The sequence below is a fragment of the Doryrhamphus excisus genome, chromosome 13 (assembly GCF_030265055.1).
Source record: "Doryrhamphus excisus isolate RoL2022-K1 chromosome 13, RoL_Dexc_1.0, whole genome shotgun sequence".
Classification (NCBI taxonomy): domain Eukaryota; kingdom Metazoa; phylum Chordata; class Actinopteri; order Syngnathiformes; family Syngnathidae; genus Doryrhamphus; species Doryrhamphus excisus.
Window position 1 is genome coordinate 16981502 of NC_080478.1, and position 13295 is coordinate 16994796.

General features: G+C 44.4%; 1 protein-coding gene across 5 annotated transcripts in view; it reads left to right on the top strand.

The window, feature by feature from the left end:
• Positions 1-13295, top strand: part of kif26ab (kinesin family member 26Ab) — an 83656-nt gene that overhangs the window by 50629 nt on the left and 19732 nt on the right. For 4 of the 5 annotated variants that reach the window (XM_058091270.1, XM_058091272.1, XM_058091271.1 and 1 more), the window contains one exon: positions 12255-12438. In XM_058091270.1, the coding sequence (XP_057947253.1) occupies positions 12255-12438 (184 nt within the window). Of the gene's footprint in view, positions 1-8603; positions 9334-12254; positions 12439-13295 lie in introns of those variants that run through there. The other variant, XM_058091273.1, reaches the window with a different exon arrangement.

The following is a 13295-nucleotide window of genomic DNA, read 5'->3' on the forward strand; positions in this document are numbered from 1 at the left end:
AGAACAAGACGAGTGGTTAGCGTGCAGGCCTAACTGCTAGGAGACCTGAGTTCGATTCCATCTCTGTGTGGAGTTTGCATGCCTGGGTTTTCTCCGGGTACTCCGGTTTCCTCCCACATTCCAAAAACATGCTAGGTTAATTGGCGACTTCAAATTGTCCATAAGTATGAATGTGAGTGTGAATGGTTGTTTGTCTATATGTGCCCTGTGATTGGCTGGCCACCAGTCCAGGGTGTACCCCGCCTCTCGCCCGAAGACAGCTGGGATAGGTTCCAGCACCCCCACTGTGACCCTCATGAGGATAAGCGGTAGAAAATGAATGAATGAATGTCTCATGCGATCTAAAGTATGACCCAGTGACAAATATACGATTATACCATGCGAATATTGCAGAATAAGGTTGAACACATTGCTGTAGTCGATGGAAGGCGGAATATACATTTGAGCAATTTTATGACCTATTGTGTGCACGTATGCAAAACGGATCCCTTTGGTCTCTGATCCCCGGAGTGCTCCCCCGACTTTAATGCGGTACAATTCCACAGAAAACAAAGATGGCTCACCACAGCCTTTTCATGCATCGCCGATCAGCATCGTGGCCTTCTGTTCTGTATGAAAAACTAATCGCTGCCTAATGAGAGCTTGTAGATTGATTTGCCCAAATGTTTCTCCCTGGAAAACACATCACAACATGTTTATCAATGGGAGGTACCAATCTTAGATGACCACGGAGGGTACGACCATTGTTGCGCTCAACACCCGCAGCTTCACAAGGGAACCTTTTCAACATAGTTTTACATTTCTTTTGTTTTGAATCTCCGATCGTAGATGTTGTGAAAGCAGGATGGAATTCATTAGCAAAGAGATCAAACGTGGGGTCATGCTTGCATTACAATGAAATGACAAATGGTTCTGACTTTGAGTGATTTGCCTCATTGTGTCATTCTTTCAACAGTGATGGTATTTGCATGGAAGGAAAGTAAGGAGAACTTATTGCTTTATTATTTATGATATGATAATAATGCGAAACCAAACCTTCTCCGTCATTCTTCACTATTGTACATTTTCAAAGGACTTTGATTTTGGCGGGGCTGGACTTTCATTTGTAACGCTGTTTCCTGTAGTGCATGAACCCTTACTGTTGACTCTCGCAGTATCAGTAAAAGTTGTCATCCCCTCTCCTTTTCTGCATGCTCATCGCCTTGGATGGATGCCGAGGATTATTCTGTAATCGGTTCGCGACCCAGGACGTGAGAGCCGCGGCTGCATTATGCTAAAAAGCCCATTATCCCCACACATATTATATAGCCTGGCGAGTGTTATCGTGTGTTTGTGTGCATGTCTTTGTGTGTGAAATGTGGGATAAACTTCTTAACCTGGATAATGCAGTGCAGTTGTTGTGGAAATGGTGGCTGGGCCGGGTTTTTATCGGCATCCATAATATGGCGCTTGATCTTTTTGACTTGTAATCAGCAGTGGTGGCCAGCTCACTAACAGGACATCTCCGTTTATCGGACTTGAACCCCTGCCTTGTTTGTTAGGTTGCCTATTAACTTGAATATAGGGGGGGAGGGATTAAGAAACACATGTTCAAATGCTCCTTCACTTACTGTCTAATACTCTGGACAGCCTCTGATAGCCTCTATTCATTCATTCGTTTTCCACCACTTATCCTCACGAGGGTTGCAGGGGTGCTGGAGCCTATCCCAGCTGTCTTTGGCCGAGAGAGATGGGGTCGCCAGCCAATCACAGGGCACATATAGACAAACAACCATTCACACTCACATTCATACTTATGGACAATTTGGAGTCGCTAATTAACCTAGCATGTTTTTGGAATGTGGGAGGAAACCGGAGTACCCGGAGAAAACCCACGCATGCTCGGGGAGAACATGCAAACTCCACACAGAGATGGCCAAGAATGGAATCAAACCCATGTCTCCTAGCTGTGTGGCCTTCACACTAACCACTCGACCACCGTGCAACTCTATGTGGGGATTCATTCATTCATTTTCTACCGCTTTTTCCTCACGAGGGTCGCGGGGGGTACTGGAGCCTATCCCAGCTGTCTTCGGGCGAGAGGCGGGGTACACCCTGGACTGGTGGCCAGCCAATCACAGGGCACATATAGACAAACAACCATTCACACTCACATTCATACCTATGGACAATTTGGAGTCGCTAATTAACCTAGCATGTTTTTGGAATGTGGGAGGAAAACCGGAGTACCCGGAGAAAACCCACGCATGCACGGGGAGAACATGCAAACTCCACACAGAGAGGGCAGAGGATGGAATCGAACCCATGTCTTCTAGCTGTGTGGCCTTCACACTAACCACTCGTCCACCGTGCAACTCTATGCGGGCATGTTCAAATAAATAATCACTGGATGTCTCTCCTTGGCTGCAAGTGATTAATGGAAAAGCAAAGTGGGGCAGAAACTGCCACTCCCATGAACATTATGTCCCACACAAGATTTATATGAATATGGGAAATTTCATTTAAAAAATATTTTCTGTTTGTGTCTTTTGCATTCTCAAGACCGCAAATGTCATCCAGACATTGCAGATGAGTACTTCCCGAGGTGTGGGTGGGAATGATGATTGAATCCGAGTTCAACATGTGCACTCACAAAGTGTGTGAAGTCATTCCAGATGATTCCCCACAGCCGCACAGATCAGCACCGTCGAAATAGCTGCTTCAGGAGCCGTGTGTAAATGCACAGGAAGGGATGAAAGCAGCTGTTAATCTCTGTCAGCGGTGCCAGGGCGGCTGGTGGGGTGAGGCTGGGGATAAGACTTCAGTCTGCTCAACCTAAGGAATATGTCTTCGTTATCTTCTGTCAAAAGTGAATTTTTGTGTCCTCCTGGTTCGATTAGTGTGACGTAATAGGGGAAGATTTTTTACTCGTTTTTTACTCGGGTCAAAAAAATGACTTTTTTGGGGGGGGCTTCATTACACGTATTTCCAATTCTTTCCTCTGCGGTCCTTGAATTGGCCAATTTACCTCATCGATGGTCAATTGGGTCCTACAGAGTCTAGTGCCCTCTTCTTTGTCCACACTTCCATGACCTGATGTTCAGCCTATTTAAGGCCATATTATAGAAAACAATAACATGAACTGTAAATGGAACAATAGCCCCTGACTTTTGCCCCTCGTTACTAGTCTTAAGCTCTCATTAAGATGGTGGTCTGCTCAAGAGAGCTTTGTGGGAGGGAGGGGGGACTTTACGACTTTACGAGCAGAGCAGGAAGCAACTACAAAAGCTTGAAAGTTACAGGAGTGTCACACATCCATGTGATGCATTTAAGTGCTACTAAAATAATTTGCCATAGAAACAAACATCCTTGCTTTTCACACTGTGTAGCCTGCGTTAAACCCACTGTGTATCACTTTGCTTATTTTAATCTGACATTACACCAAAGCAGGTTTTCCTGAATATTGATGAGTTTTGCACCAACTGTTCAATTTATTCTTGGCCAACTGGGGAATCCAATCTTTGAACGATTCCAAGGTGGCTGTGTCAAAGCCTCCAATGATCATTCCTTCCTCTTCTCGGGCATAAAATTATTTAGCGTCTCACTGACAGAGCTTCACTGGCACTCAGCCAGTTCATGAAGGTCTCAGCTGCTCCTTCTCGCTGCTTTTCTTCATCCTACTGTAAATGGTACCGTCTTTGAACTGGATCTCATTTTTTTATCACCATAATCTCTGATTTATTCATCATTTTCTTTTCATGCATATTTCTTTCTGTGCTACTTTTGTATCTTGACGAATGTTTCAGAGTTTCTTACATGAGGGGAGTTTCAAAGGATAGAAGAAATGTACTTCCCGAATTGGCTCGGGATTGGTGTCCAGCCTATTGGTTGTCATCATTTACCACCAATCAAGTACTGGGTGTCCAAGGCCAGACTATATTCGGAACATACTGGGATGATTCCTACTCAGCTAACCGGACATCATATCCCTCTCTGTCTGTTTTAAGCGAGGATTAATTTATCTATTTTGAAAGATTTATAGCCAGCCTATGAATGTTACCCTGGAGGTGTTTGGCATTTTCCCGTGTAGAGCCTTCAGTCTACTATTAATACAGCCACGCCGGAGGAAAACCGGCAGTCAGGCAGTCAGTTGAAAGCTTCCGAGCTCGGTATTGATAAGATTCACTGAGAGCCAGATAAGAATGTTAGTTCTCTCTTTCCATTTGAACATATCTCAGACTGCCGACTGATATAGAAATTCTATTTTTCAAAATGATTGGGAAGACGGAAGGTTCATGGTGGTAAAGCATAGCAGGGAAACAACTGCTTGTGAAAGTAATGGTTTTATTTCATTTGAACATGCATCAGATTACAATTGAATGCATCCCATAATCAGTTCACAGTTCTACATGTCCAAAAGGAGTAGGAAGAAGCAAAGCTTATTAAATCCTACCCCTCCATCTGGTACTTTTACAATCAGTAACTGTTACATTTGTTCACTTCCTGCTTTCCTATTATAATTTAATTTTATTTAATTGTATTTTTTTTAGTTAACACATTTTTTTTTAATTTTTAAAACTTTTTGTATGGTTTTATTTCATTTGAACATGCATCAGATTACAATCGAATGCATCACATAATCAGTTCACAGTTCCACATGTCCAAAAGGAGTAGGAAGAAGCAAAGCTTATTAACTCCTACCCCTCCATCTGGTACTTTTACAATCAGTAACTGTTACATTTGTTCACTTCCTGCTTTCCTAATATAATTTAATTTTATTTAATTGTATTTTTTTAGTTAAAAATTTGTTTTTTAATTAAATTTTTTTTCAATAACTGTTACATTTGTTCACTTCCTGCTTTCCTAATATTGTTTGTTGTTGTTTTTTTGTTTTTTTTAATAATGCACCTCGTACTGAAGTACGAGGTGATATGACCATCCAATGACATAATGGGTACCATAGTAAGTGTCAATATAGTGATATATATATATATATATATATATATATATATATATATATATATATATATATAGCACATCATGACTGGTTCAAGACTCTTCATCCTTGTATTTAGCAAACATCAACTGCTTGTATTGTTTCTTGAATTGGCTCATCGTTGTGCATTGTTTGAGGTCCTTACTCAATCCATTCCATAGTTTGATTCCACATACTGAAATGCTATGGCTTTTTAACGTAGTCCTAGTATATAAGTGTTTCAAATTGAGTTCTTCCCTGAGATCATATTTCTCCTCTCTTGTAGAGAAGTATTGGATGAAATTTTGAAAGAACAGTTTGTTGTTTGGAGTGATTTGGGAAAAGAGAAAGATTGTTCAAAAGACAACTGTTTATGCTGGTGTCGTCATAAGGAGGCTCATTACCAGACTAAAGCTCACCACACGTCACACAGCGGCTTTGTTGTTTTCTCTCTCTAATGTTTTTCATCTCATGTTTGTCTCGTTTTGTATGATGGCATGAAAGTGTGTATGTTCTCGCTACATGTCGTCAAGGATGCTTGATCACCACTGGTGCATAGCAGCAGTCGGGCTGTGTGGTTATGGGTAATATGGCATCGTGGGCCAGCCCATGCGTCGGTCTGCTCTGAGTGTGTTAGCTCTGCTGGATTTGTGTTCTTCTTCTCTCCAACCTTTGGGCCAAAAGGCTGTTTGATCATGTCAAGGGCAGCCCATCAATAAGATGGTGTGTAGTGATTTTAGCTCAGGGGAGGTTTCTTATTGATTCTCTAAAACACAGCACCTCACCTGAAAGAGCAGCACACATCCTCCTCAATCCATCCTTACCATCTGCTGATATGGCATTTTGGCAGCCTCCTCTGCTAACAACCTGGCTTTGTTGAGACTGTCGAACATTCCTTTAATGAATCCGGGACACATTCGGAATGTCTCCAAATAGCGAGTAAGCCGGAATCATTGTGCTCTTGTCATTACCACGGCGCTGTGGTGAGGTTGGCTCTCGTCTCCATTCATGAAGAGCCATTCTGCACAGCTAATCAGTGGCGCTGTGAGTGTGTGTGTGTGTGTTGTGCACAGCCTGATATCACACCCACTGATCTGATCCATGCATGCGCCGTCTTATCTTGTCCACCGAGGGACAAAAAAAAGGGAAGAATCACAAAAAGCCAACGTCGAGGATAGTAAATGTGGCCAACATGGTAATTAGCTACACGTAAAGATCTGTACAGCTGGCGTGAGGAACAGAAACAAATTTGCACAAACAAGGTAATGGGTGCAGCTACTAATGATTCTCTGGGGCGGAGGAATTTCTCTTGTTAAATTGACAATAGGGCGGCACGGTGGTCGAGTGGTTAGCGCGCAGACCTCACAGCTAGGAGATCAGGGTTCAATTCCACCCTCGGCCATCTCTGTGTGGAGTTTGCATGTTCTCCCTGTGCATGCATGGGTTTTCTCCGGGTACTCCGGTTTCCTCCCACATTCCAAAAACATGCTAGGTTAATTGGCGACTCCAAATTGTCCATAGGTATGAATGTGAGTGTGAATGGTTGTTTGTCTATATGTGCCCTGTGATTGGCTGGCCACCAGTCCAGGGTGTACCCCGCCTCTCGCCCCAAGACAGCTGGGATAGGCTCCAGCATACCCAAAACCTTAGTGAGATATAAGCGGTAGAAAATGAATGAATGAATAATAAGGGATGAAACAGACTGCACAGTGGATGAGTGTTTAGTGCGCAGGCCTCACAGCTAGGAGACCAGAGTTCAATTCCACTCTTGACCATCTCTGTGTGGAGTTTTGTGTGGGTTTTCTCCGGGTACTCCGGTTTCCTCCCACATTCCAAAAACATGCTAGGTTAATTGGCGACTCCAAATTGTCCATAGGTATGAATGTGAGTGTGAATGGTTGTTTGTCTATATGTGCCCTGTGATTGGCTGGCCACCAGTCCAGGGTGTACCCCGCCTCTCGCCCGAAGACAGCTGGGATAGGCTCCAGCAACCCCCGCGACCCTCGTGAGGAAAAGCGGTAGAAAATGAATGAATGAATGAATGAATTTGACAATACCGGAAAAGCAACAGCAGCAGGCCAAAGGAAAAGGGGGCAGACCAAAACATAGCCTCTCCACTCTCTCAGCACCCCACTGTGACTTCTTCCACAAGAAAGGACACAATTCTGACGCCCGTCCTTCAACAAAGGAGATCCTTTCTTCCAAAAGGTTGCTCAAGTTTACATCCGTCTTGCTATTGGGTCTTTTATATATACACGGCAATCATTATCCGTCCCTGAGGTCTGTTCACGAGGAGACAGTGATGGAGCTAAAATGCTAAATCAGGCCACTTCCAACTGCGACTGCTCTCAAGTATGACGTCATGTTGACATATAAGACATGAAACCACACTAAGGGGAAGAAGCATTAGTCCAATAATGACTGGTTAGGCTGTCAGTGTGACCAGTGTTCGCATTAGTATTGTCTTCCACTTGGACCTCTGGCAATCAGGATGCAACAGGATCCAGGGGAATTGGAAGCATGTGGCAAAGCTTGACGGGGGTGGGGTGGGGGGGGCGACCGTTTCTGCACTTTGAAAATAAGCCCCCGAGGCAAATTAAGTTGGACACGCTGCAAAACAGCACAGGGAAAGGAGGAAGCTAAAGGTTACGTGATACATCAAACCGCTTCATTACGATTCTGTGCTGGGCAAATAGGTAGGCAGCGCTTGGAATTTTATTTTTCCTTTCTTCTCCGATATTCAGTCCATCCAAGTTCATAAAAGGGGCACTGTGTCAGAAGCAGAGTGTGTATTTGTGCACAATGTTCTTTCATCTGGCAGCACTCACAACCCACTCTTGTCGGGAGCGCTCTCCGACAAGACTGGCTGGTCGGCGGCCCAGAGAGTTCCGTGCTAAATTGGCAGCCCAGGGAATACAGGGGCGCTCTCGCCCACTCTCTTGCTTTCATTCCCCTTTTTCTACCCTTGACCGTTGACTGACTGCACTCATTCACGCCGTCCGGCATCAATCTGCCGTTCAATGATGTCATCTGTTCAATGTCTCTGCCCTCCTCGCTGCCATTTAGTCGCTGCAATTCTCATGCACGCTATCCATCTCAGCGCTCTTAAGTGTAGCCTTCCTTATCGCTGCAGTCTAGCCCTTATGATTAATAACGCTCCCATTTGTCTGCTTAATTACATCCTTCAACAAAGAAAAAAAATACAAACTTGCATGCATACATAGTGGCTAACCACACCAACACGCACTCACATCATGCATATACTGTAGGCATACTAACCAAATCTGTTTGAAGTGTGGGACCCTAAAAGAAGAGAGGGCTCCTGTGTGCATTAAGTATTCATCTGACGTGCAGCAGGGGTGCATGCATGTGTGTGTGTGTGTGTGTGTGCACATGTGTGTGCACGTAGAGAAAAACAGTACTCCTGATTTGCGCCGCAAGCAGCCGGCAATCGAGTGCTCTGACACTTGGTCTGGCTGTCGAAGGGAAAAGGGGTTGGGCCGGCGGAAAAAAGAAAGAAAGAAAGAGAGAGAGGGGAAGGGATAGGGGAGGAAGGCATGCAAGCAGGGAGCGAGAGACTCACACACACACACACACACACATGCGCGCATACACACAGCAGGACAGCTGCCAGCATTTCTCCGGTAGTAGTAGGAGCGAGAGGCAGACTAGGAATTCTCTTCATTCTCTTGCAGCCCAGTCAGGCATGCTTATTCCCTCCATGCAGTGGCACTCTGCAGGGAACGACGTGGACATCAAGTCTGGATTAACCACACAGCCCGTGGCGTGAATGCAGAATGGATGTGAATGAAGAGGCGTGGAGCAGAACTGTGTGCAGACTGTTGCTGCATGTTTGAATGTTTGGACTCAGATTGGAACTTTTTTTTTTTTTTTTTTGCTTGAAGAGGGGAGGAAAGCTTTTGGAAGTGCTTTAGCGGTGCGTGAAATGAGGAGATGCTCAGTCTGGTCCTGACCCCCTCATTTCCTCCTCCCAAGAAGCCCCATGGACTACCTGCCCCCCCTTACACACTTGGTACTCTTCCTGTCTGCTTACCCTGCCCTGCCGGTGCTTTTTATCCCTTCACTTACTAAGTCGCCTCCTCCTGCTGCTCTTCATTGTCTTTCCACCGCCACTCCAGCTTCTTACAAACCTCTGTGAAATCAGGTGGAACCTCCATGATTGCCATCGGAGCAAAAAGGACCGCGGCTCCCCGAGTGGTGAGCGGCCCCGCCTCGCTCACCGGACTGTGCCGACGACGTATCACATGTTGAAATAATGGCGAGTGCTGACAACACAGACATGGACTGCAAAGTTGAACTCTATCAGTTGTATGTTTTGTGACTATGAGCACACTCTAGATAATGGATTGGAAAGAGCTGTAAGTATACATCCCTACAACTTTTATTTCATTTGCAAATGTCGCTTCAGGTGGACAAGCTGTCTGAGTCCGTTCTCATTTTCCGCTGTCTAATAATTTGCTAAGAAAGAGCGATGAGCAGAGAGGTAGCCACAGAGGAAGTGACAAGTCATTCATTTCCTTTTCCTGTCTGTTAGGTGTTTGAGTGGAAAAACACATACATCATCATCTCTTCCCTTACTTCCATGCTTATGTAGCGTGCTTTAAGCCTCAAGGTGACATGCTTTGGTTTGCACAAAGTCGTGGTGATGACGGTTATGGATTCATTCTACCCAATTTAATTTTTGATGATTTATCTTTTCGGGCAGGGAGTGCGAGGCTGGGTACATTTATCTTGAATGAATGGGCTGCAGAGACAATATCAGTCCTCATATGCATGTATTGCATAATGACACGTGCGCTCCGATGTCGTTTCCACCTTTCCCTCTTTTCATCTCAAATTCATCTCCTCCATCTCCATTTTTTTTTCTTCTTCAATGCAGCCGGCATGCAATCACACATCAGCAACTCCCCCAGGAGAACCTTCTCCTGTAGCCCTCTTGGATGCAATAATTATTCCATCAGCCGGCAGCATGTTCCCTGATTGTGCTGAAGGGTTGTCGCAGCAGGGGGGAATACAGTGGAGAGGGGCGGGGATGAGGGGAGTGCTGAGAGGAGTGGAGGGGGGGGGGGTTGTCACTCCAGGATGCAGGGAAGGGGGGCTGTGTTTTTGGCAGGGGCCCGCCCAGTCCTGTCCGGAGGAACCCAGAAGAACTAATGAGGCTTGCATTTTCTTGTTCATACACTCCTGTCTGCCATGCCCATGTGGCCTCCCTGCAATGACTTTTCAGTGAGAGTATTGCTTTCCCGGTGACCTTGCATTTCCAGCCTGGGAGATACATGCCTAAGTTTGGCCATATTCCCTGCAGACTGAGCAGAGATATTGCTGACACACTTTACACAGAAAGAATTTGACGGCGAGACTCACTTGGCCCTGTCTGACTCTCCCTGGAAGGCGGGAGACAGCAGACTTTAATTAGAGGACTGTCAAAAATGTTACTTTTCTTATGCCAATTTACACTTTTGGATGGCGACACAGCAAGATTCTTAATAGTCATGTGAAAAATTAGGACACTCCTTGTGGCATTGTGCTCAAAAAAGCTTTGAAAGACATGCTAGCCGACATGGGTTGATTTATTTTGAGCATGCATACAGATTACATTGGAATACGTTATGTTTTAATTCACAATTCCACATTTTGGAAAAGGAGTAGGAAGAAGCAGAGCTTATTTAATCCAAACCTCTCTATTTCACATCAATACTTTTGTTCTCTTCCTGTATTCAACATGTATCATTTGACAAATCTGAAATAACTTCAGAAAATGATCAATGTGTATAATAATGTGTTTGACAAGAGTTAAAGGTTTTTCCACTTTTCTGACCCATACATGTAGTTAGAATGTTGTATTCTTGTGTTAAACGCATTTGGAAGTAAACCCTGAAAGAAGTTTGGGATTGGTCGAAACGCTCGGTTTCAGAGGGCATTGCAAAACTGTTCTTTTGTGATGTCACAGAGGCCAGATACGCTCTATGCCCTAAGTTGGAAGTTTGAATTGGAGTTGGTGATTCCCACAAAATCTGTCAATGGCATTTCACACAAGACGTTTTTTGACACATTTTGAAAAATGTGAAATATCCGCCAAACTGTTTCTGAAGCCAGAAGCAGCATTCTCTTGCCAGGATTAATGTCGGACACGCTGTGCGTCCATGAAGGTGGAGAGAACCACAGTACCCTGTGTTAGGTAGTCCCACAAAAAAACGTGTAATGATCATATTTCCACTACCGATATTGGGCCAAGATTGTCTGCAGTTAGTAAACGCAGCGCCTTCTCGTCCGGCTTCGGCGCTCCACGACATCAACGGTGTAGTTAGGGAGTATTTTGGCCGTGTGACCAATCACAGCGGAGTGGGTGTGCCCGGAGGTGAGCTGTGGGTGGAATAAATTAAAAGACAGTTTTTGGCACAAATCCAAGGCAATACAGCTGGAATAGATGTAGATTCTGGAAAATCTAGAAAGTTTTCTGTGCAGGTTATTGTGTGTCGCTGCTCTATAGGAGCAATACAATACAATACAATACAATACAATACAAAGTGTCCAGAAATCAGCATAATAGGTCCCCTTTAAGGTATGTAGAATTGTATATAATAACTATTATGGTTCCGATTGATTTAGTTCACTTCCTATGTCTATGTATACAACAATATATAATATTTATCAGAAAAATAATAACAACAGAGCTTTGTTTCAAATTTGTGTGCAGCGCTTCAAATGTCATTTTACACAACAAATATATAAAGTGTGACTGCGACAGGTATGCTTTACCTGTCTTAGCTACTGGTGTTGGCCTTCTTGGTTTTGATAAATGGAGCTTTGACTTACATGACAAGAGGATATTATGTGTCATAGTTGCTTATTTTCATCCCCGGGTACACATGAATTTATCCCGGGGGAGAGTCTTTAAATAGTGGTAGTTGGTCCATGGCTGTGACAGTTAGTCGTGCTTGTTTGATCAAATGCTTTGCCTCCTATGCCAATAGTCCCTGCAGAGCTGTAACTGGGAATTGCTCATCTAACATATTACTTGACGGAGGCAAAAAATAAGAATTGGCTTCAGGATTATCTTTCTTGTAAGGGACCCTGAGGAGACCGGTGCCAAGGAGAACTGTCTTGTTTTAACTTGGAGAAATACAAAGCATCTTGTTTTTCTTCCTGTTGGTACACAGTGTCTAATTTATCAAGTTAGAACACATCAAGGCTGACAATCAATAAACTACACGTAAAACGTTTTCGACTGTTCTGCCCTTAGCGACTGAGGGTCCTTGTTTTTTTTTTTTTTTTGCAGGGCAGCTCAGAAGCTGAACCTGTCCTCCAAACGGAAGAAGCACCAGCCTTCCCTGCTCCACCCACAGGAGCCTTCCGTTTATCCCACCAACTTCAGCGGCATCCTTCAGGCGTCGCCGCCTCCTGCCCCGCCATGCCTGCTCAGGGCCGTGTCCAAAGTGAAAGAGAATCCAGGGATGGGCAAGGTGAGAAACACATCCTCATATGCACAAGGTCATTCCCACATAATCTTAAGTTTTGGCTAGATTTTTGACAAAACACTTCAAATGCACTATTATGGGACATCTCAGATTCATTCATTCATTCATTCATTCATTTTCTCCCGCTTTTTCCTCACGAGGGTCGCGGGGGTGCTGGAGCCTATCCCAGCTGTCTTCGGGCGAGAGGCGGGGTACACCCTGGACTGGTCGCCAGCCAATCACAGGGCACATATAGACAAACAACCATTCACACTCACATTCATACCTATGGACAATTTGGAGTCGCCAATTAACCTAGCATGTTTTTGGAATGTGGGAGGAAACCGGAGTACCCGGAGAAAACCCACAACATGCAAAGGGTGGAATTGAACCCTGGTCTCCTAGCTGTGAGGCCTGAGCGCTAACCACTAGACCGCCGTGCCGCCCACATCTCAGATTGAGTTGCAATATTATTTACATTAGGATAATATATTATATATTAATATATTAGAGATGCTCAATTTTGGCCTTGATCATAATGAATGGATGGATGTTCAATAATGGCTTTCTTACTAATACAGTAAACCTCGGATATATCGGACTCGGATATATCGGAAATTCGCTCACAACGGACAGATAAAAAAGAACCAATTTTTCTGTAATGCATTTCCAATAAAAATTCATTGCATATATCGGATTTTTTATAACGGATTTCGCCTATTTCGGACAAAATCTCCAGTCCCGTTCCAATGCATTTCCATTAAATTTCCCTCGCATATATCGGATGGCCGCATCGTGGCGCTCCGATTCGCCGAATCGTGAAAGGCCTCTATACGACGTCATTTGCAGCGTTGCCTGCGCGT